Source organism: Hakea prostrata, chromosome 5 (assembly GCF_041222555.1).
Source record: "Hakea prostrata isolate BN-2017 chromosome 5, UWA_Hpros_2, whole genome shotgun sequence".
Taxonomy (NCBI): Eukaryota; Viridiplantae; Streptophyta; class Magnoliopsida; order Proteales; family Proteaceae; genus Hakea; species Hakea prostrata.
The window spans coordinates 43,551,429-43,577,316 of record NC_142604.1 but is presented as its reverse complement, the minus strand read 5'-3'; the positions used below and the strand labels follow the sequence as shown (position 1 = coordinate 43,577,316).

The window sequence follows — 25,888 nt, the reverse complement described above, 5'->3', positions numbered from 1 at the left end:
GAATGGGATTTCAATCTCGTTTTTTTTTTTTTTTTTAATTAATTTAATGTTACAAATGATAATAAGTAACACCTATATAACAATTCACCCCTTAGATTCTTTCCGATTGGAATCTACTTTTCAAATTATTTTTTACCTTTGATTTGGAATTAAATAAATTACAATTTTTAAAACTCAAAAAGTCTGTCGCCTAGTGTAATATTGCATCCTAGTCGTCAGAGGCGACGACTCGGAGACGCCTTAGAGCCAAGTTGAACGCGTTATTGAGTTTTCTTGTGGCGACGCCTTGACAACTATGATTGGGACTGGGAGTGAGTGTGTTATTTGGATCGTCGTCGCGCGTGCTAGGTGCCACCATCCAATCCTCGACCATAGTTGCAGCTGCCTCATGTACATGTGCTTGCCCATCTCGAGATGCCATGAAATCATCCTTATCAACCCCTGCAGCTCGAGCAAGGTCTGGGTCAAGCATCCCTCCAAGCTGGTCCAACATCTGCTCATTCCTCTCAGTCAACCACTGAGTGAGGGGATCCTGCTACTCTACACCTACCTCGAATATATTGTCAATGTTGTTGTCCTGCTAACTACTCTCAATGTGTTCTATGGCGTGCTATATCTTCAACCTTGTGTTAGTGGCAAAACACTAGATCGTTTAAGCACTAGCTCCCCAACTTGTTCCTCCTATTGGAGTGGGTCATGCTAAATGTACTCCAGTTCCTCTCGCTCCCAGAGGCGGAGCAAGTTTGAGGGAAGATCTTGATCGCCGGTCTCCTAAGGCTCGATGCACTCTTACCATAAAGAACCCACCACTCAGTTGCATTATCACAAAAACATTAAGTTAATACTTGACATATAATCTACTTATCTATAAAATAAATAACCTGGACCAGCATTTTCTCGTCCCCTAATACCAGCATCTGAACTGCCCAAATGTGTCTTTAAACACCTTTGTCTACAATTATTTACATTGGTGGTTAGCTAAATTCTTTCAAAAATCAAATGCAAATCAAATGCAAGTTCTAAGTCTGAAATCCATGCTATCTCACCTCAGTATGGCAGAACGATTGGAGTTGTGGGTCTCGATCCAACTTTGAAATCACTTGAATCATGACATTAAGCAAGTCTATGTGCAACCCCAAATGTTCGCTATAATGATATTTGGTGTTGAGATAATAGAATGTACAATTCACAAACTTACAGTTAGAATTAGACTTTGAATGAATTACCAATACCTACAAGCCAACAAGCAACAACCCACAATGATAACTTACCGTCCTTATGCAGCGGATGCATAAGATGATCGGTCCATTGTTTATCAACAATCCTTAAAAAAGCCTGGTGGCCTTTGGGGTTTTCTCTCTCTATGGCAACCTTCATACACTCAGTAGTGGCATACCGGTGTGGCATAGTGGGCCCCTTCAAGGAGGAGTCCATAATATGCAAGACCTTTATGATGGGATCCAAGGTTTGCAATACAACCCTAACATTTCTCTAGAACTCATCAAATGAGATGGTGCCCTAAGCATGGCACTCGCTTGGGGTACTGAATTATCACAAGAACATTAAGTTAGTTGATAGTAGATGGTCATAGTATAATACTTTGTAAAATGAAATAGTAGATAGTTGTCTTACTTGGATTCAACTCAATCAAACCACTCCTAGGATGCAAACATGGATCTCACTTTCGACTTCTTCTCCTACATACTGCTCAGGGTGACGAAATTCGTCGTAAATCTCGTCGTACTGGGTCGCACAAACTCACCTTTACATGCTTGCCTCATTAAGTCCAAAGCAATGTTATGATTGTAAATGAAATTTGTTACCTCTCTTCTATATCTTGGACAATACTGATCTCCCCATGTCCTTCAACATGAGGTTGATATAATAGGCTGCACAGGTGTCCACAATAGATGATAGCCAGGTGAATTCATCAACACCTCACCCACCTTCTTAAAGTTGGAGCCATTGTTGATGACAATTTGCATAACATTCTTCTTCCCAACCTCATTTACCACATCCTATAGGAGACCAAGTATATATCTGTGGTCTTTCACATGACTAGTTCCACAGATCTCAAGAAAGTTGTCCTCACAGTACACTATGAAGTTGATGATGAACTTTCTCATTGGACCGGTCCATCCATTAGACATAATGGTGCATCCATATGCATCTCAGAAGGGTTTCATGCTATTAGTGTACTCCTGTAGGTCCTCCTTTACCTCTTGCAAGAAGGTGGTCATCAACTTTTTAAGGGTGGGACCGTCACATCCAAGACCTGCATCTATAATAATATCACTTATGTGCTTGTAGTATGGACCTTGGGCTATGTTTGCTGGAATGGAACTGTTGAGCATCCACTTTGCCACTGCCATTTTAAACCTTTTTACCGTACCTTTCCATATATTTGTTATCTTGGGCTGCTTGGCCCCATTCCTCCTGAAGCTGCTCTAGTATCAGGTTCCCTATGGCGTGGATAATCAGATGGTATTGGATTTGCTAGAGGAGTGGCCCTCTAACTCAGTGATCTACTAAACATGCCAAATATGCCACCCCTCCTATGCTCCAGCCCTTGTTAGGTCTAGAGGGACCAACTCCCATAGCTCTAGCTCTGGCCTTGTCCTGCTCCTAATCATTTCCATGCTTTTTACCATGGCCCACATTAACAAGTTCAACATCTTGAGTAAAATCTTAATCAACTTTGTATGATGACAGTCCCTGCATTGCATCATCTAGTGCACTATCCACTTTTCTCTTCTCCTCTTTCTTCTTCCCCTTCGCATTCTCTGACTCCATGATTACCTTCACTACATCTGGATGAGCCTCTGTGCATGTGGCCACATCATTTGAACTCCTGGTGATGTGAGGTGTGAACCTGCTTGATGCAACCGAGTTCAACTTCTTGCCACATAAATTACATTTTGTTTTATTCTTGTTTCCATCAATAGCAACACAATATGCCATGTTGGGTCAACCCTCCCTCTTATTGTCTAAATCTGTGGCTGTCCTTGGTCCTGTTGTACAACACCAAATTAATTTTTATGGACAAAGAAACAATCATGTACCTAGCTAGCAATTTTTCCCTTGCCTATGAACATTTTTATATATAAAATGAATTTTTAAAAAAATTTCATCAAGAAAATAGGCTGCCCATGCCAAACCCATCGATGGAATCACATGGGCAACACTTGAAAAACACATACATAGCTATTCTATAATTTTCAAAACCCTTTTCCCTATTTTTTTTGTAATCATTTATATTATATAAATAGTTTAGTAATTTTTGAAAAATAACATAATTATTTATTGGGTGGAAAAATATTTCGACTCTATGAGTTCATAGATCTGCCCATGGAGTTCCACATATGTTTTTCCCATCACAATACAAAACAAGACATATATCATGTAAAAAGAAAGCATTTTTAGTATAGGAAAATTCAATTTTTATGCCCAAAAATAAAAAAATAAACTACGTTGCTAAATAAAATTTTGAAGCTATGAGTTCATAAATCGGTCTACGGTGTTCTACATATTCTAATTTCATAACCATACAACAATTTATAACATGCATTTTGTAAAAAATCAGTTTGGAGAAGCAGAATGGTTACCTCTAAGATGAAAAAACTCCAAGATCTGTGTGAAATGCCGCTTGATCGACGCAAAAAATGTGATTGCCTGGCAAGAATCAAGCAAGATCCACCCCAAATGTCCAAGATTGAACCAAAAACAGCAAGAATCAAGAGAAAATAGGAGAGAGAAGCTCAGAAGAAATTTCGCCAAGTGTGATTTGGCGAAATTTTGTCCGAATGTCATATTTAAAGGTGAAATATTGCTGAAATTTTGGCGAGAAATCAAAGACATGGTGATATATCTCCAACATTTGGAGATGTCGGTTTTCATTTGTGTTTTTGGGTCGCTACTTAGCGATACAGTGATTTTTCACCATGTTTCGCTAAAATATCGGTGATTTTTCATACCATGCTTGAAAATGTTCCAAGAATCATGTAGCATCCAAAAATTACTTAAGACAGCAAGGATAGAATATGGTTCCACAAAAAAAAAATATTAGGAACAATAAATCATACCAAAACAGGGCAGTAGCAGTTCAGTGCACCACAAACAGCTAAGCCATGTATCTCGCACAACATATAGTGAAGAATAAAGAGAATATCAGCCCAGGATTTTGACAACAGGAAGATCGAACCTTAAAGGCTTAATCTGGATCCAGAAATTTCATAGAACATCATCGCAGGAAGAGAGGTTGTTCAGAAAAATAATAAACCTGGTATTGACTTGATCATGGGTTGATTCAGCATCACTTAAGGTCTTTCGGGGGTTGTTGAAGAAGTAACCAAAATTTTACACTTTTGCAGCAGCAGGTGGCTGCAAACCAGAAACTAGAACTCCAAGTCGTGAAATCAGCAGAAGAGAAAAAATCTGTGCTGGTTACAGTGGCTCTGATGCCATGTTAGAAGCCTGGAATTCTGCAACTAACCAGATTGTTGTGAGGAGAGAAGAAGAGAAGAAGCAAGACGCAAGCAAGAACAGGCCTGCGATTAAAGAGCTGTTTTCCTCCTAATCGCAGGCCATATTTATTCACTTCTGAAATAGAAAAAGGAAATGAAGATGTTGACAGATCTACCCCTTCCAATAATATAGCAGATTAACACTACCAACTACTACAAATCAAAATACCCATGCTACTGCCACATGGATCTTTAACAATTACAACTTGTATTAAGAACGATGCTGAGAAGTCCTAGGGATTTCAAAGGGTATGCACCTAGCACTTAAAGACAGTGGTGCGATGACAACATCCAAGCATCAATAGGCTGAGACATATCATTTTAAACTAGTAGGTAAAGGATAATCGAGATATTATATAGCCACAAAAGAAGCTTGGAAGATTGTGGGGAAGTAGAAGCAATAAAATATGGCTATCTTTATGAAAAAACTTTTTAGAAAGGTAGACGGAAATGTGATCTATTGCATTGTTAAGATAAGGACAAGGAAGAGTTGAGATTTGGACCATGTTAGATGTACTAGGAATGAGATGGCAGAATACTACTATGGAATGAGGCTATTATGAAGAGATAAGATGAATATTTTGGTACCTACTAAACAGAGATACCTAGATTGATGGGATGGATTTAGTGATAGAGAGAAATAGTCCTAAACGAGTTGACGACACCGAAGTTAAAGAGGCTGATGCAGGCTTACTCAGATAGGTTTAGTGTTCCATGATCTCTAATAATAAACGAGTTTCGAAACCTAAATCTTGGTTCCAGGTGAACAGGTTCCCTATTGGATTTGAACTTGTGGCCTCTAAATCTCCTAGTTAGGGTAATTGGGTTAGATTGGTTTTTGAGATATTGGTGGATACGTTTGGAGTGTTGGTTGATGGTAGAATGGAGCATGTTCTTGAGATATGGGATGAAAGACAAATTTTATTCGCATCCTAAAATTATTAAGGTTCATCTTATTCTCCTTCATGCCTGTGAAAGGTTTCCACATTAAAACGCTCACTCTGTCACATGTAAATTGATGAACATCTATTGCTTTTCTATCTATTGTTTTTGTCTGTCTCAGAAAGAATAAATTTGTTATCTTGACCTTTTCTTTTTAAACGTTCCATGTTTATTTGACCTTTTCAGTGGCTTGCCAAAACCATCAATAAAAAGGTTGACAAGTCAACTCTAACTAATGGAACCAGTTCTGTAGGTAAGCATAAACTTTTGCAGATTCTAATGATGTTGTTTATTAATGATTTCTTGTTGGTGAGATGAATCATGTATCTTTCTTTTAGGTGGAGAGAATGTTTCTTCTGGACCGGCAACTAATTTAAAGTCATCTGTTCCATCCTCAAAGGTTATTTATCCAGATACTTCGCGAATGGTGATCTATGATCCAAGGCAAAAGCCTGGTATATTATCTTTTTATTTTAGCTATTATGTCTTTTAATAAATTATTTTAGTTCACACAGAAGTATTTCAGCAGTGAATGAAAAATAACCCACAAATGAGATGATATTTCAAGTTCAGGACAAACCAACTGATGAAGACATTTAAGTCATGCATGCCAACACTTGCAATTTCAAGTTAGAAAAATGGTTGTTTTGACTTCAATGCACTGTTATCAAGTTGTCATATAGGTAACTGCCTTGGCATCCGGGCATTTTGACAACTAGTATTGCCTAAGCAGGATTTGGTTGCATTGCAACCTGGACTCTTCCAACACTTGGCTATACTGGGTGCTTTTTTTTGTTTTTCTTGGGTGAATAAAACTTTGGAATTTGAACTCGATGTAAATGAAATGGGCAACCTTCTCATTTGGAGTTAGACACACCACCAAGGTTATCAAGGTAGCAAGGCAACCAAGGCTGTTGGGGCACTGCGTAAGTGCCATGGTAATTAGGCGGCTGTCAAGGCGGTGCCTTGGTGAAGGTGTTTTAGTATACATTTTTCAATACAACTATTTATGCGGTACAAATAGCATACCAAAAATTTTACCCCCAAAAAAAAAATAGCATATAAAAAACTTATATAGTTTTACTATAAGCTAAATATTATTAAAGAATCATGATTATGCAACAGTATGTTAAAAAAACAAAGATAAGCCCATCTTATCATAATAGAAATATACACTAGCGATTAGCAATATATCTTGATAACATTATAACATATGATTATGGTCTATATAAAATAATAAATATGAAAATGGTAGTATTAATTATATTTACCTCTATGATGTCAAATAAGTGCCTTGTGAAAAATATGCATAATGTGGTCTACAATATGTACAATTGTTACTCAACTTAAACATTTGAATGTTTTTACTTGACTTTTTATTAGTACATGAATAATTCCTGAATCCGAATCCAAATTTTAATTTGTCCCTCTTTTTTTTATTGAACCGATAAGTTAATTGATCGCATTGTTCTAAGTAATTCTCGATGTTAATGATTCCTGAATCCAAAATAAATAACTATTACTTTCATGTATGGTTTTGTAAAATAAAACTTGATGGTTTAAAAAAATTAAAAAAATAAAAGGTCCAAGTACAAAAGTCAAAATAGTGACCATTTTATATCTTAGGTGTCAATGTAGGGCACAAGGCAACAAGGTGATGTCACCTAGGCAATAAAGTGGTGGTTTTTTTGCATATCTAAAGAGCATTGCATCGCGCCATCGCCTAGGGGCCAAAAAACCGCTGCCTTGGTTGTTGCTTTGATAACAGCACGCATTACCATTGCACCATGGAGGACTTGGTTGTTTATGGGGGACGATACAAGGTCTAATGATTCGGTATGAAGGGGCCATACAAAATTATGAATACTGATCACTTTATAGCTTTAGGGAACTTGATATGTTTTCAGAAAATCAAGTTTCTGTTTTCTAGATTGGTCTTAAATTGATTATAAATTCTTTGGAAGTTGCCTGTTTTTGAAAATCCCCCCCCCCCCATAAAAAAGGCACTAGGTAGAGAGTCTTAAAATGTGTTGTTGCCAGCTAATCGGACATCTAATGGGTGTGTAGTTCTGTGGGACCAAGTTCCCTTTGTTATGCTCAAGGGGTTAGTTTTTGCTTATTCTTGTGTCTCTCCTCTCATATTAACCTTCCCCCCCCCCTTCAATTTCGCATAGTTTCTGATCAGATATTCACCTGTAATTATTGTAGGCACCGGATTTGTTCCTAACGCGACGGCTCCAGGACTTCCATCTATTTCTAGCTCAATTACACCTGTTCCAGGTGCTTCCCTGGTTGGTAGTGGAACATCAAAGTCGCTTGAAGAAATTCTGAAAGTAATCCCGCCGGCATTGGTAACATTCATAGCACAATTGCCTGCTTCTGAGGGTACTATCTCAAACTGCCTTGTGGTTTTTATTACTTATGGTGCAAATTATTTTGGTTGATGGTTGGCACATGGCATGCATATACATTCACATGAATTTCACTTAAGTAAAATTAAAGGTAATCGTCCATTAGTGTGTGTTCTTTTTGGTGTAACATTATTATGGGTAACAATTGTGATGATGCCCATTATATATTATCAAACTATATTGCTTGTCCATATGAATTCTTATTCTGTGACTATAACAAAGGAAGAAAATTCGACCAAAATAGGAATTTTGACCTTGCAAAAAGCCGAAATTTCTATGTTTCGGTCAAAACTTGACACTTTTTCTGAAAATTGGAACTTCAATTTCGGGCCTTATATGGACTCAAAATGATTTGGATTCTTGCATACTATCTATTTCAAGCATAATAAACCCTATAGAACTACTAGTTTACCAAAAAAACCATTGAAAATGTAACATCCAAGTATATACTACATATGAGAAGAAGTGAGAATGTTACCAATTACAAGTCTACTTTATTCCATGTCTCTCTCTTTCTTTTGCACCCCATACAAATGACAATACAAGTCTATTCTCACATACATTAATTTGAAGCTCATACATCTACTATACATATACATTTTTAGTAATATACATAATTTACAAAATAATTTTTAATAACAGAAAAATTAAAAAATAGTAGGAAGAACAAAAAATTAATTTTGACACTACAACTTCATAGATCAACACTCTAAGGTAAACACACTTAAATTTGGAAGCAAGCCAAGAAGATTTAAGGTACAAACAAAACAAAAATAAAAAAATGAGGAAGTTGGTTACTCACCTTGCAAGATTTAAGAAAATCCACAAATGGAGGACCAAATCTTGTGTTTGAATGAAATGGAGTTCTAGAAATTAGGTGAAAAGAGGGATGAAAGCAAGAAAAATTAAAAAAAAAAGTCGAAATCTGTCAAAATCTCAGTGGGCAATATGGGTTGAAATGGCGGCATGTCAAAATTCTGTCGAAAAGATGCATTTTTATAACATGGGAAGTATAATTTCCGGTCGATACGAAATTTCGTGTCATATCGACCGAAATTTTGTATCGTTTCGGTCGATATGAAACATTTCGTGTGCCTGTCATTGTATTTCGTTTCGTTTTGAAAAATGCAGACATTTTGACCGAAATTTCGACAATTTTGGTTGAATTTTCTTCCATGACTATAATAACATCATTAGAAAAGTTAGATTACCTCAATCTGTGGGTCTGCAAACTTGGTCCCACATGTTAATTCATATCCTTATTTTATATTTATTATTATTATTTTTTTTTTTTTTTTTTTTTTTTTTGGGGGGGGGGGGGCTCTTATGATTGAAACTTTGCTTTGTCATTTTGCTAATCTTTTCTGTCCCTTTTTCTGCACTGCAGAATTTTGGCGAGGCTATTTCATGAGAGAGCACAGCTATATGTGCATTTCTTCTGTAGTCAAATTGGTGAGCGTGATAGGGTGTGCAAGTCAGGCTGGTAGTTTTTAATTGGTGGCAAAACCTGAGCCCAACTCTAGTAGTGACCCTATCAATCTATGACCTAACTAATCTGAAAAACCACTAAGTTCCAAAAATGAGCTGTGTGCATGACAAGGGTGGAAGCCAGGTTGTTAGTTTCAGTTGATGGTGAAATGTAGCCTGATATTAAGTGTCTTGCCCGTGTATCCATAATCTAACCAAATTGACCAAACCTTAAGTTAGGAGTCTCTTTATTTTCATTCTTTAGATCTTGTAATCCATCATTGCAGAGTCAGTTTTTTAATGGATTGGGTTGCTCAAGGTTTCCATGGTTGCATGATTCTCACCCTCCCTGCAACTAGAGGATTCCATCTCAGATTTCTCCCTTTTCTCAAACTGCCCCCCTGACTGGATATTAAGGGGATTCTGGGGACAACATTTTGTGCTCATCAAATTGGATTTGCATTGTGAGTAAAAGCTGGACTGTATCTGTTGGACAGTCATGATGGCCAGTGTAAACAATACAATAATTTATATTGCACAGAAATTTTTTGTAGCCCTTGATTATTGAGAACCTGGAGCTTTTCCAAATGAGCATGTCTGCCAAAGTTTTGTGTCTTGCATTTCCTGTTTAATGCTTGCTCTCTTCGTGATTTTTGACGATCTTGTTCTTAAAATGTCAGGTCCCTCGCCGGATGTGGATATTGTATTGTCTATTTTGTTGCAGAGTAACTTACCAACAGGACAAACAGGGAAATCAGCTGCTTCTGTCCCCAGCACAAGCGACCTTTCTGGCTCAAATAAGTCACGTCCCAATCCAAGTGTTTCATCATTCAAAGGAACCAGGGATATACAATCTGGAAAAAGAAAGGATCTTGATAGTATGTTTTGCTTCCTTAATTCTATATCTCACATTTATTGCTCAGAAGAATATAGAATGCAAACTTGGTTCATGTCCCAGTGCATGTTAAAAAGCATAACAATTTTTTTTTTGTGCGCGTGTCATCAAGTTATGTCAACTACTTTTCAATCATAAGGTGTATCTTTTGTATTCTGCCATCTTGACCATGCATACTTGATGAATGGATGTTGATTTGTGTGCCTTGGTGATCTATAATGCTACTACATTGTTTCATCATGTGCTATTTTCAAGCAGAGGATAGAGTACAATCTCTATTTTAGAATGTAGTGTATCATAGCACCACCTTTGTCTCTCTCCTCCCTCGCTATGCAAAGAGATCAGTACCAAAAGATTGGCAGGGGTGCTAGCAAGCATCATGCTTCCAAACCATGAGCTTGGGTGTCCTATACATGGTACGTTCAAGGTGTTCTGATGCAGTTCAAGAAAGGAAGACTGTTCTTGTAGACAGTGATGTGGTTCTGGTTCATAGTTGAGCCATCTATATGCAACCATATATTATGTGCATGTGCTTTAGTTGTGGGTCCATATGTACAGTTGGTGTAGGAGTTAGAAGTTTCCAATAGCTATCAATATCTTTGAGATTTTTTATCATTAGTTTCTATTTTGATTAATACTTTTTAGTTTTTAGTCAATAGCTACACTCATTTTGAATCATAGTGGTTCATTGGTTTTCATAGACTACGATTTCGTATGACTCTCCTTGTGTCGCTGGGGCAGCGCCATGTCTTCTATTGTTCTTATAGGATCGTTTCTGATCTGGTATCTGTGTAGGGCACATGCACATCCCCTGCAGACGTAGTCTGGCTGACCAGATTCCCCCAAAAAAAGCTTAGGGCATTTTTGGTATCAGTTCTGATTCTCTATTTTGCCTATTTAAAATAAATGAATATAAAGATCCATTTTAGTCAAAAATGAAGAATGGTTTGGTAACTTTTGTCCAAAATTAATTATCAAATAAAAATAAGTTTGGTATGTCAAAATAAAAATTGATCAAAATTGAAAATGAAAATTGAGAAAAATAGATCACTAGGATTTGGGACTTGGAAAATGGCAAAATAATAGAGTTTTCATAAAAAGAGTGTATGTTTATTGTTATACCCTCAATTTGCATTTGGACTTTACGTGGCTAGTGCAAAAATGAATAGAATGGTTTTTTGACCTAGAATCCATATTAGACCAGAATTTTATAATTTTGGAATTTAGGGATTTTTCTATTCTTATTAAACAAAAATAGGATTTAAAATGGATACCAAGCAGTATGGTAGAAGATCTAGCTCGAGAGCGAGATCTCGCCTCCTTGAAAATTGAGATCTCAACCATCTCGGCGAGATCTCGGTCGAGATACACAATCTCTTGGAGTCAACTCGGTGGCCCATCTCAGTGGGTTTAAGGGTCCCAATTGGGTTGAAACTTGATATTTAGCCTATTTAAGGCCTTTTGAACACATTGGTGGCCTTGGATTTGTCAGAATACAACCCTATGTATGATTTCTAAGTCTACTTATAGGTAAAACCGAAATGTTGTAGGATTTGGGAATGCAAGGTTATACAACATGTAATATAGAACCTTTAAGGCATATAAATGAAAAGCAAGAGTATCAAATGCATCACGTAATCTAAATGTTATCAAAACTCCATCCATATGAGTATCACAATCTTAATTTTCAAGAATAGAATAATAATATATAACCATTAGAAGTTCTATATAAGTCATTAAATCATAAGTTTATAAGACAAGCAGAGAATGATTGATCCTCCTTTGATGTTGTAGATGTGCTAAGAGTAGTTGCAAGTGAAAATCCAACTGAAATCCACAACAAAAGGCAAAAATTGAGAGTTCCAGCGAGATCCAGGGCAAGATATGGTGAGATCTCGAGCGAGATATCCCAACTCTCTACTCTCGACCTCCATCTCGTCTCGCCTATCTCCCACCATGCCAAACACATCAAAAAATGAAAAATATTAGAAAATGAAAATGAGAAAAATCATCCTTATTCCAACGTAATGGGTTTGGGGATCCAAACAGAACAAGGTGAGGGAATCTGAGGTCTAACAGTTATAATAAAAGAAAAATAGATGGGAGAAGAGGGCTCAGAAATGAGAGGAGAAATGAATGATACAATGATATATGGCAAGAGGAAGACAAAAAATGGAAGAAGAAAATGAAAATGGAAGTAAGAGGAAAGAGGCACAATTTAGCAAGTTAGGAGACTTGTAGCAAATGGAATCTACAACATGGATCCTTGTCCTGCAATAGGCTCGACTGGTGATCCTAATGAGGCCTATACTGATCATGTTCCTCACAAATTTCCTTATGGTAATTTTAGGTCTACCCCTTTCTTTTTATTTCTTTCAGTCAACCATATCAATCATCCTTACTATTCATCCTTATGAGAAAAATCGATTTAGGTGTATGGCTTTAATGATCAATGTGATCTCAAGACTTTTATTTGTAATGATGAGAAACATACAATATTACCTAATTACCCTTAGAGGAAATAGGAAATAACAAACTGAAGTAAAGGGACTAAATTATACCAATAACTAAAGCAACCAACACTCCCCCTCAAGTTGAGTCATGGATGTTAGTCATGCCCACCTTGCCCAAAATAAGGAGAAAATCTCCTTCCTTTAACCCCTTAGTGAAAATATTAGTTCTTGGTCTCCAAACCATATAAAAGGCATGTAAATCAGGCCTTGTTGCAACTTCCCTTTGACAAAAAACTTGTCAATCTAAATCTGTTTAGTCTAATCATGTTGCACATGATTATTGGCTATATTGATAGCAGCCTTATTGTCACAATCCAACATCATGGGGCTTGGGACTTGGATTCTAGTGTCTTCTAACAGACCTTTCAGCCACCGTATTCACATGCTCCTCATACCATATCTCTATATTCGGCCTTTGTATTGAATAAAGCAACCACATTTTGTTTCTTACTTCTCCAAGTCACTTGATTACCTCTAACAAAGGTACAATTACTTGAAATTGATTTCCTATTAGGAGACCTAGCTCAATCTGCATCTGTATATGCCTCTACTTTCAAACTATCTGTAGGTGACAAAAGAATTCCTTCATGTGAGCTGAATGAGGCGCATGCTTGGACTAGCTTACCAGGCTTACAGCAAATGTAATGTCAGGATTGGTGTAGGACAAGTAGATAAGCTTCCCTACCAGCCTCTGATATCTTCCTTTATCCACTGGATCTTCTATTTTTTCCTTGAGTTTAGCTCCTACTTAGATAGGGGTATCAACTGCCATGCACCCCAACATTCCCACTTTAGATAGTAAGTATAGGATATACTTCCTTTAGGATAGGTAGATCCCTTTTTCTAATCTAGCAACCTCAATCCCTAAGAAGTATTGTAGCTTTTGTAGATCTTTAATCTTGAATTCTTTACCAACAACTTCTTAGCCTTTGTATTTCCTCACCATCATTCCCAGTGATGACAATATCGTCCACATAAACAATAAGAAGAGTGGTTTTAGCAATGGACTTCTTGAAAAATAGTGTATGATCAACATTACTTGTTTATAACCCAATGGATGTCACGGTATTCTACAGACAACCAACCAACATCTAGAAAAGGATTGCTTCAACCCATAAATTGACTTCTTCAACTGAAAAACTTTCCCAATTGTTCTACTGTTAGAGAAGCCATGTGGAATCTCTATGTAGATTTCTTCTCCAACTCTCCATATAAGAAATGCATTCTTTGCATCTAATTGATGCAAGTTCCAATCTTGGTTTATATCCACAGACAAAAGGACACTAACAGTATTCATTTTTGCAACAGAGGCAAAAGTCTTTTGATAATCCATCCCATAGGTCTAGGTAAACCCCTTTGCAATCAGGCTTGGCCTTCAACCTATGACCGAGTCATCCATATTATGTTTGACCACAAACACCCATTTACAACCCACTGGCTTTTTTCTTGGAGGAAGTGTAACCAACTCCCAAGTTTCATTTTTCTTCGTTGTCTGCATTTCCTTTACCACAGCTGTCTTCTTTTATCAATATAGGCTTCCTGCCAATTCTTTAGGACAAATACAGATGATGAAGTAGATATAAAAGCAGGGCAGGAGTCAGACAAAGAATTATATGAGATTTACTTAGCTATGGGATGTTGAGTACATGATCTAACTCCTTTTCTAATTGCAACTGAAAGATCAATAGGAGATAATACTTGAATCGATTCCTGGAGCAAGAGACTAGGACATATCAATTTTCTCCACCTATGATTCTTACTCTAATAAGTCTACACCTCTATACTCTAGTCAATTTTGTTTTAAAAAACTATATTAGTGTGCCTGGTTTCCCTCTTAACAAAATCCTTGCAAAGTCCAAAGGAGGTAGGGGGAGAATAAAAATCCTCAAGTATGCTGGCCAAAGTCTACCCTAGTCAAGAATTTCTTTGTAAACTTTGAAGTGTTGTTGTGGTGGTGTATTGAGTTTATATGTTTGGTAGGAAAACCCAAATTAGGAAAGAACCTCTCCTCTTGGACTCTCCCCCTAGAAAGGTTTATAATAGGGACTTAACTCATTAAAAACCATATCCATTGACATTATTGTCCTTCTGAAAGGAAGATGATGACATTTATAAGCCTTTTTAGTAGCAGAGTACCCCGAAATATGCAGTGTAGGCAGCGAGGTGCCAACTTACTCTTATGGGCCGAATTTCTGGCATAATGCACACAACCAAAGACTTTAGGGGGGACAATGAATGAAGAGTCTCCTTGGAGAAACTCATTAGGACACTCAAAATAAAGTATCTGATTAGGCATCCTATTCATTAGGTAAAAAGCTGTGAGTATATCATCACTCCAGTGTTAGTATGAGAAATTCATGGCAATCATAAGGGAACGAACTATCTCTAAGAGATGCTTATTATTTCTTTTGGCCACCCCATTTTGGGTAGTCATTTCAACACGACTGGTTTGGTGTATTATGCTGGAGTCACAAGAGGTATCTCGAAATTCTCCATCAATGTACTTGGTTGCATTGGGCACTGCAAATGATTTTAACAGTGGCATTGAATTGAGTCTTAATCATGTTATGAAAATCTCAAAAACATTTGGGAACTTCATTTTTTTTTTTTTTAAAGATAAACCCATGTGGAGCGATAATGACATTATATAAAAGTTACAAAATATCTACAGCCATTAGGAGACACGTTTGTAAGGTCCCCACACATCAACATTAATCAACACAAAAGAAATGGAGCTTCTACAATTATTGAAAGGTAAATAACTCGAACGAGTTTGCTTTGCAAAAATGCAAGCTTCACAAAGAAAACCTTCCTTATTAGAAGATGAAACTTAGTCTGGAAAAATTTTCTTTAAAGTTCCTACAAGGGGTTGGCCTAATCTACGATTCCACTGATGAAGATCTGACAAAGCCGAATTAACTTGGAGAGGAGATACAATCATTGCAAGTGTAAATCTTCTAGTCGGTTCTAGCAAGTGAAGTCCATTGTCCAGTTTACTATGTCAAATCTCCTTCCCCGTTACTAGATCGGAAGACATAGTAGGAAGGAAAAAAGGTTACCTTACAATTTAAGTTATTTGTGAGACTACTGATAGAAAGAAGGTTAGTAGAAAAAGACGGAAGATGCAAAACTGAGGACAAGGAAAGTGGGAGTGTGTTGGATGGTCCCCTTTCCAGCAATAGAAGAATGAGAACCATCAGCAATACGAACTTTACCTCTCCCTGAGGTAGAGGAATAATTTAAGAAAAGTGGTGCAGAACCTGTCATATGATCTGTTGCTCTAGTATCGATGATCCATGGTGCAGAAATAGAATAAGCATGGAAGCTTTTAAAAGTTATACTTGATGTTGCAAGATAGAAGTTTAAATGTGTAGTGGAAGGAACTTTAGTAAAGGCTGCACCAACAATGGAAGACTACAGAATACATCGTGGAGTAGCTAACTTCTCCTTGAAAAAATCGATGTCTACAGTAGGTGCTGTAAGAATAGTCTTGGAAAGATTGGCCTTCAGTTTGCCCCTCCATTGTGCCTTTTTTTGTTCAAAATCAGCACTCTTCCCATAGCGTTTCCAACACATGGCTTTGGTATGATAAGCCTGTGGCAAGCCCATACTTAACTACTTCTATAGTTGATTCAGGTTTGGAAGAAAGAGTGCTAATAGCCTGAAGAACATTTTTTTTTTTTCCACAACAGCAGCGTGGAGCATAGTCAAACAACGACTTTCCTCACACTAAACAAGAGCAAAGGCTAGCATAGGAAAGGGAGAATAGCTCAACTCCTGCACTCTGATCTAATCATACTCCACGTTCAAACCAAGTCATAGACTCAAATGTTATCAATATGTTTCTTACATGCAGCCACATCATCAGGGTTCATGGGGTAATAATCCCTATAGTTATCCAACTCCTGCCAAAGAGTTCTCAATTCAACATAATACTCTGCTACAGTCAATTCCTTCCGTGTAGTCTCATAAAAGTTTTTTTCGCTGCTCATAGATCTGTGCATCATTCCTCAACTATCCATATGGTAGCCTTCCACTGGGCTGCTATATATCCACGTGCAAGATTTTGATGCATGGGATTCAGAAGAGATGACATAATATGGGAATCGTTTGAAATCCACTCATCCTGAGTAGTGCCTGTGGTGGAGGGCTTGATCTTGGTGCTCATAATGTGACCAATGTGTCGTCTTCCAGCAATAGTTAGATATGAGACCAAATCAAATAGTTCGTAAGTTTCAAAACCAATTGGAGTAGCAATACTGTCGTTTGCTGCCATGGTGTCACTAGGGGGGAAAAACTACCTGCTGTTCTTCAGCCTTCAACCTTTTGAAATAACTATGGCGGCGTAGGAATCACTAAGAAATTGTCGACAATCAAAGAGATTATGTTTTTGTAGAGGTAAAAGTAGGGCCAACATCGATTCCCAAGGAATCACCTTCGAGATGCTGCCCTAGGGGGGAAAAACAACCCAAGGAGGTTATCGCCAGGGGTAGAGAGAGAATACCGACAGCGGTAAGTGTAACAAAAAAGGAAAGAGAGAGGAGGGTTACAATGGTGGTGAAGGGGTCACAGCCATGGTGCGGGGGCTATGGCGGTGGCAATATGGGGAAAGAAAGAGAGGGGCAGCAGCAGTGGTTGTGTTGCAATGGCAGCGATGAGTGAGAGAGAGTAGGTTTCTTATTTACTTCTTTAATCGACTTTTGGCTCTGATACCATGTAGAGAAAAACGATTTAGGCTGTATGGCTTTAATGATCAATGTGATCTCAAGTCCTTTATATATAATGATGTGAAAAATATAATATTACATAATTACCCTTAGAGGGAATAGGAAATAACAAATTGAAATAAATAAACTAAACTAGGATGGATAAGAATAAGGAATGATCATATTAGAGTTGGTTTGGGAGTTGCTCCCATAAGTGATAAGCTTCGAGAAAGTCGTTTGAGGTGGAACAGTCACATTCAACGGAGACCTATAAATGCCCCTGTACGGAAAAGTGATATAATCCAGATTGAAGGAACTAGAAGAGCTAGGGGTAGACCTAAGATAACCTTAAGAGAAGTGGTGAGAAAGAATATGCATAGCTTAGGCCTAGTATCTAGCATGGCCTCGAACAAAACTGATTGGAAGGCAAAAATCCATGTAGCCGACCCCATTTAGTTGGGACAAGGCTTATTGTTGTTGTATAATAATAATTGAACAAACCAACACATCCCTATGCCTTCTTTGGACATTACCAAACCACCTCAAGCAACTCCCCCTTAGCTTGTCGCTGGTTGGGCAACTCCAAGTCAACTCTAATCATGGTTGTCAAAGCGGCACATCTCGGCGGTAAGGCGGTTTTTCAACCACCTTATTTGGCACTGCTTTGTTGACATGCAGTTTTTTAGTCGCTTTTTCGCCTAATTGCTACCGCTTTGTCTCCTTGTGCGCCTTTATTGCCACCTAGACGCCAAATTAGTCAGTTTTTGGACATGTACTTAATAATATTGTTTTCTTTATTTTTTTTTTTCAAACAAATTTTATTCTACAAAGTCATATACGAATTTAATAGTAAGTCATTTTGGAATCGAATCAATGAATCATTAGATTGACAAGGCACTTATTTGGCTTCACACTATTATAGAGGTAAGTAAAAATGTAAATTTAGTACTTCCATTTTCATACTTATAATTTGATATACGTTATAGTTATATGTTATGATGCTTGATGAGATGAACTTATGTTTGTGTTATTTTTTAGATAATCTTTCATAATTATGATACTTGAATGTTTTTTTTTTTTTTTTGATGAATGTGATTCTTGAATATTTTTTTAGCTTATAATAGATATCTATCAATTTAAAAGTAGTTATACTAGAAAATTTTGACTTAACTGCTTTGATCGCCTTATTGTTGCCTAGGCGCCGCTTTGTCACCTAATCTCCTAGGCGAAACCCCAACCGCTTTGGTCACCTTGCTGCCTTGACAACCATCGCTCTAATATGAACATTCCTTCATCCTTTATAGATTTTCCATGAATCCATTTTATCCTCCTCATCGTTCCACACATGGCTTCTCAATGTAATGCTTCTTAAGTGCCTTAGATTTTCTACCCATTACATCATTGCTAGTCAGATAGAACAAAATCCGGTCGAAATTTCCCATTTTGGGAACCTTGAAACGAAAAACTAGGGGACCGGAAAAAAATCCCAAGTTTTTATCGAAACCGTCACAACTTGTCAAAACCTCAAAACCTGGTTCTTGAGAAAAAAAAATTCCCAAATTTTGTGGGGAAGCATGGGAAATTTCGTGGAAACTTGGGGAATTTTGTGGACCTGCAAGTTTTGTAGCTTTCCCAAATTTTCAATTTTTTTGTTTCTTTCTTGTTTCCCCAAATACCACGACAAATACCCCCTCCATCAGGAGTTCCCTATCCAAATTGTGTATTTCCTCAGACTGGTTATCTTAGGCATGTTGATGACCAAACTTATAAAGTTACAATTGTCGATTACCTTAACAACCATAGGCATAAAATGTCATGGGATGCCTATGTTTGTTGGTTGGAGGAGAGAGGATGTTACAAGCATAGTACTACTTAACTCACAGGATGGAGCCACCAAAGCACTTCTCTAGGCACTGAGTTGTACTTTCATTTTTTTTTGTTACTTTGTATTTGATGTTTGAAGGTAGAAATTATATATTGAATGTTATTTACTTATGTAGTTAAGTTTATAGTGTACTTCTCGGACAACTGTACATTGATGTTATGTACATGGAATGACATATCTACATTGATTTTTTAAACAAAATACCGCCAATGTGTTCTTTATACTCTAATTAGCTTAAATGCAAAGTCAGGACCCTAAAATACTCCGTAAAATTTGTTGAAACTTCATGTTGAAACTTGCACAAAAAAATTCAAAGTTTCTTCGAAATTTCCCAATTTCCCACCTAGGTTTCCCATTTTCACTTGGTCGAAACTTGAGTTTCCCTCGATTTTTTTTGTATGGCTAGTCTTCCAATAGTTATATTGAATTTTCTTTTAAGATTTTAAGGACCTATTGAACTTTCTTATAAGATTTAAAGAAATATGCCTGTTACATAACACTTAGAACACATTTCACAGCTTCATCCATCCCACTTTAATAGTAAAAATACACAAATTGAAAGGGAAAAATTAAGTTAATTGAGACACTAGTTGGAGGCTTTACTATAGTTCTCCATTAATGGAAGTTCAATACACATTGGGAAGATGCGGAAAAATAATTTCAGTCATGGCGCACTTACTGGTTGTAGAATCAGTTTCTCCCATATCTAAACAAACTCATAAACTAGATTCAGTTTGTCTTTGTGAGTAATGACATCAACCTACAAGAAAACATTCAGATTTACAATTGAGTTCAATTTGAAAAAGTAGAGTCCAATATGGACTCAAATTATACTCATAACCCCAGCTTTAGATCAAGGATTAGAATCTCGGTTTCGAGGCCGGTTTCGACCAGGCCAGAAATCCAGATATTCTAGTTTCAGCCTAAACTTGAAATATTTCGCCTAGGTTTTGACACCAAGTTTCAACCCTTATATGATATGTGTTTCATCTAATTTCTTGCCTCCTTCCTATTTAAGGCATAATGAGCACAATGAACTAGTATTTTGCTAAAAAGCAAAAACAAAACCATTGAAAAGTTATCATCCAATTATAGTAACAAACTTTATAAAATTGTTCAAACTTTATTGAATACATGAATTCTTTGATAGAGAATTACATATACAAAAAAATATAATAACCAAAAACAAAGTCCTAGGCTTCAATTCCAAGTTAAGTGTCTTGTTGGGATTGGTGGATCTATGGTAGTACCCTGAATAATGGATGAAAGCATCCGATGACATGTTATCCCTAAAGTTGTTCAATAATTGATTTATTGTGTTTCTGTGTGTATCATCAATGTAATGTAGATAGCACATCCTAGGAAATGTGTCATAAGGGAAAATACTCTATATGACACCCACTCAAGACATCAGGCATCAATAAAGAAAAAAGTCGAGACCATTCAAGCCATCAACAAAGAAAAAATTAAAAAAAAGAGGAAGTTTGGAGCAACCTTGGAAGAATCTTCCAAAATCCCCAAAGGATGAGCAAATGGTGTCATTGAAGGCAAAGAAGTTCCTGATATAGGGTGAAAAAGAAGTTGAAATCAGAAAGAACCAGCAAAAAAATGGTTTGGGGGTCGAAACTCAAAGAGTGAAATCTAGTGGAAGGTGTCGAAACTTGCAAAATCTCGCAGGTTTTAAGGTTTCGTCCATCTCGGTCAAAATTTCAACTGTTTCAGTCAAACCCTGGTAATTTTTCAATTCCACCCAGATTTCATCTCATTTTTTTCAAAAAGCAAAGTCTTGGTCGAAATTCCTGTGGTTTTGACCGAAATTTATACCATTTGTGCAGCCTATGATGTTGAAATTGGCTGGATTCAATAGCAGCTGAATCAATAGCACCGTAGTCAGCTCAGGGATATATTGATTAATGACTATAATAGAAATAGAATGTGCAGCTCATCATTGAATATCCCATGGGGCTTCTCCACTAGCCCCATGGAGTTTCGAACTCTCAACCTCATACTATGAGGCATTGTTCTTTGCCAACTAAGCCAACCTCTTGAGCTTTTAAAATTCATTCTTATTACTACACTAATCCTTCAGTTATCCTAATATATCCATCACTGTCAGAATATTATCTTCCCATACTCAAGTTGTTATAAAATAATTTTGGTTAGTACTACATCCAATATGCCACCGTTTTAGCACATGCACCTCCATTTCTTTCTCTCTTTTTTTCTTTGTTGGTTTTCTTTTTTTTTTTTTTTTTTCTTCTTCTTCTTTTGGGGGGGGGGGGGTGGGGGGGGTTTGCCTTCATACTTCATTTTCTTATGGGGAAACATTATAGACAACGTACTCACCACAAGCATTGTGCTGATTAAGGAATCTTGGTTTCTGTGCTGGAACCTAGTAAAGGGCTCAAACAAGAAGAGCGAGGGTAAAACCAACAAAGACTTAGCAACCCTTTGTGGGAGAGGGTGGGAGAGGGTTGGAGAGGGTCTGCTTCGCTATCTTTGTGCGGCTTCATTCCTTGCATGAGGGGTAGTAGTAAAAGCACACAAATTAGAGGGGTTGTACCAATTTTTACAGCTTAGAATGAAGTGGACAGTATCCCAAGTCCCTGGAGGGGCACTAGCATGCAATTTGGGACAAAGCTGGCTGACACTGTGGCTTTCTTTTGCCCATATTTTTTCAATGAATATGTATAAATTTGGAAATTGTATTTAATACAAGACTGAAAAGACACATTTAGCTCTAAAATCAAGAAAATATTTGTCCATTATGGTAAAATAGCTAATGAAATTTTAGTTACAGTAGTCTTTTTGTCCTAAAACACAAGGGATAAAGCTCACCCAACAATAGGAAAGAATCCTATGGCTCCTCAGGAAGACAACCTCTTCCTAACAAAGCTAATCTCCTCTGTCCAGGAAAAAGAAGAATTGATATAAAATGTAAAACTGAAAAGGGTGGTGGTAGGAGGGTGATTAACGGCAGTTTCAACTACAGTCGCTAGTTTGCTACCATCTACAAAGTTCAATCTGTCCATTGAAAACTGGCAAGATTAACTTTTTTCCTTACATCACATTGAAGTCCAAGAGAACCCCTTGTTTGTGGAATGGAGTGATTGCAAACAACTGGATTAAACTCCAAAGCAATGTATGATATACTCATTCAAAGTGGATAAAGTATGTATGATGATGTATAGAGCAAAATATTTTCTAGAATCAGAGGACACGGCGTCTGTGTGAAGCTTGCGTACGTACGACTGTCCCCAGTCGAATTCTTGGAAAAAAATTGCCTCTGCTGAAATTTTTAACTAATTGGGGATACACTTGTCTTGCATTAACTACTTTACATCGTCCAGTTATCTGCTATAAGACCATGGACATAGGATGAACAAAGTATGTACTATATTACTAGTCTTATTGCTCTGGATCATTCCGGTGATTAATAGGTTGCTGCATCAAATGCAGGGCAAGAAGAAGATGAAACTGTTACAGTACAAAGCAGAGCACTTCCAAGAGATGCTTTTAGGATCCGACAGATGCAGAAAGCTCGAGGAGTTACCAATTCACAAACTGGGTCAGCATCCTATGGTAGTGCATTTTCAGGAGAGCTGTCTGGCAGTACAGGATGATGTATTAAATGTCCTGTTTTGAATTTTGGTTTGTTTTTCAGCTTTGGTTCCTATTCTGGTCCTCAATTTGATAGCAGATTTTCTAAGCCTTTTAGCTTCCTGTGAAATCGTTTGTATGGTTATGAATCTGTTGACAATCTTGTGATTCTTCTCTTGCCTTGAATAACTTGTGTGCGATTCCCTACCATCAGGTCACAAACATGTGAAAAGATCAAATGAAAAAAATTACACAATGCAAAACTGAGTTTAATTTGCTAACTTACAATTCAATCTCCTACCCTATCAAATTACTCAAAATAAGGCTGTGTTTGGTATGTGTTCCATGAACTCTCTACTCTCTCCCAACACTGCCTTACCTTCGACAGATGATTTTAAACATCCAGATCCACCAACTATTTATGGGTCCTGAGCTCCTCACTTCATGGAGATTGCTTGGAATAATATAGTGGATTTTGCTACATCAGAGTTGTGCTTGGCAGGATTTGTTGTTACTCATTACTGACCTAAACCTGATCCTTTCAAGAGATGTACACGGTAGAGAATGTCGATTTGCTACACTTATTTGTATAATGAAATACTCCGGCCATGGTGTGTACGGTACTCAAATAAAATTGTCTCAATCGAGTGGGATTTTCTCTCTTTGCGGGTAGAGGATTGTGTTTTTATTCCATCGTATGTTTAAGATTTTCTCAATATTCTAAAGGTGGGTCCCTTGAATGTATGGTATAATCGTGTGAGGGGAGAAAGCATAATCTTCTATCCTCACTGGTAGTGGATTTATGGGGACGAATGGTCTCAGGTTTGTTTTAGTCTGATTTGGATATTAGAATCGTTCTTATTTGGTCATACAATTTGGTTTACTAAACGGTTTTATTATTTATGTTTAAATTCTCAGTAATTTCTACACATTCAAATCTCCATCTTTATAATCAGAAATATTAAAGTAAATAAGAATGGAAAACCCTATTTTGTCAAGAAAATCATCCACTTTCAATTAATATCTTATAAATTTTCTTCTTTTTTCATAAAAAATTAATATCTAAGCTTGGTAAGTAACTTTCTAACAAATTCATAGCCTTTAGCCCTTAGAGCACAGCACAGACTTTTAAAGACATAAATGTAGTTCTAGGGTTTTTTTTAAGTTTAACCCTTAAAAAGAAAGAACTAAAAGGGTTAAATGACTAACCTTTCAAGGTTTTGAATTAGAATTGAAGTCTGAATTGAAAACGCATATATTGGAACTGAAACAGAGTTTGATAGTTTCAGTTTAAGTCATTCGGTCCAATTTTCATATCGATCTTCTTTCAATTACACCATTAGTTACAATCATGGAAAGAAATATCACCGAAATACGGTGATATTTTGCCTTTCGGCGATATTTCACCAGTTCAGTAGGTATCGAAACATGGTCTTCAAATCATGAAATTGGCAATATATTGCCGATTATTCATTTTATCACGATAAATTTGGTGAAATATCTTCCTTTACAATCGAATTTCGGTACAATTATTCAGGTTTTTCTGGAGTTTCTCTCTGCTATTTTCTTGCATTCTTGAATATTTTTTAATCTACTTCTAATTAGGAATGTACAATCATACAATGATTTACACAATATTACAAAATGATACAAAATAGGAAAATATAATTATGTGATGAGGGTGGTGATTGAAGGATGTTGGTAGATATGGAAAGATGAAGTAATGAGTATGGTGTGGTGAATCTTGGTAGATATGAAAGGATGAGGTGTGAAGATGGAATAAGGGTGGAGATATAGAGAATCATGGTAGAAATGTTGAATATTTCTTGCATTCTTGAATGTTTCCTAATCTACTCCTACTAATAGGAATGTACAATCATAACAATTTAGACACCAAATTTTGACTCAAAATTACCTAAAATACCCCCCAAAATTGAGAGGCGGAATTTGACCGAAACCCCTTGAAATTTTGCACCTTGGTTATGGTGTTGAGATCTATAATCATGATTTCAATAGCTTAAGTTATCCATCAAAATCAAAAAAAATAAAGACTCAAGCTACAATGTCTTGTTAAGCTAGCATGTTGGAAACAATATCAAGCGTTCCTCTAATTTTCATCTGTGAATTTGTTCAAAAGCAAAAACACAAGACACAACATTTAACATGGTTCAGCCATTGAAGCCTACTCTACAGAGAATGTATCCTAATTTTTCCCTTAGCCACTTGGGGTGAGATCATTACATTTAAATAGAAGATTGCTAGAGATCATACAATGGTGATTAGATCATATATATTTTACAAACTTGATGTAATTAAGTTTATTGAGTATCTCTAATCGATCTCTTATTATTGCGAGAATATTTTTTATATAGCAATAGGAACACATCTTACTGTGCTATCAGAAAGGATATTTCTTTCCATTGTTAATAGGAACAAAGCTTGCTGCTCAACTGGTAGAATGCTTTCCATAGTACTATGGACACAGCTTGCTACACAACTAAGAAAATCATTTCTTTTCTTAGACTTAAGGGCATAGCTTGTTGTACAACTATCTTCCCTTATATTCTCTTTAGATCTGTTTGGAATCTTTGTCTGTTCAACATCTCCCTCCAAGTTGGGGCAAAAATATCATCTGAGGTCAACTTGGACCATTACATTGTTGGACACCCCCTTAGGCAATGCCTTGGTAAACAAATTAGTAAATTGATCTACACTTTGAATAGATGAAGTCTCAATGGTCTTATCTTACACCTTGGACAAAATGACAGTCAACCTCTTTATGTTTAGTCCTCTCGTGAAAGACTGGATTACAGGTAACATGAGTTGTAGCTTGATTGTCACAATATTACTTTATGGGAGCATAAGAATTTTCAAATCCAAGTTCTTTCAACAACAAAACGAAACCAAACTAACTCACTCATGGCTATCGCCATTGCTTTGTACTCA

The 25,888-nt window shown here is 36.8% G+C and overlaps 1 protein-coding gene across 1 annotated transcript in view; it reads left to right on the top strand.

Annotated features, from left to right (window-relative positions):
- CSTF77 (Tetratricopeptide repeat (TPR)-like superfamily protein) overlaps positions 1–23,886 on the top strand; it is a 128,149-nt gene extending 104,263 nt beyond the window's left edge. Inside the window, exons 19-23 of the mRNA XM_089157150.1 lie at positions 5,652–5,718; positions 5,804–5,920; positions 7,674–7,850; positions 10,024–10,221; positions 22,802–23,886. Coding sequence (XP_089013276.1) covers positions 5,652–5,718; positions 5,804–5,920; positions 7,674–7,850; positions 10,024–10,221; positions 22,802–22,965 — 723 coding nt within the window. The 3' untranslated portion in view covers positions 22,966–23,886. The remainder of the gene's footprint in view (positions 1–5,651; positions 5,719–5,803; positions 5,921–7,673; positions 7,851–10,023; positions 10,222–22,801) is intronic.
- Positions 23,887–25,888: the final 2,002 nt, after the last annotated feature.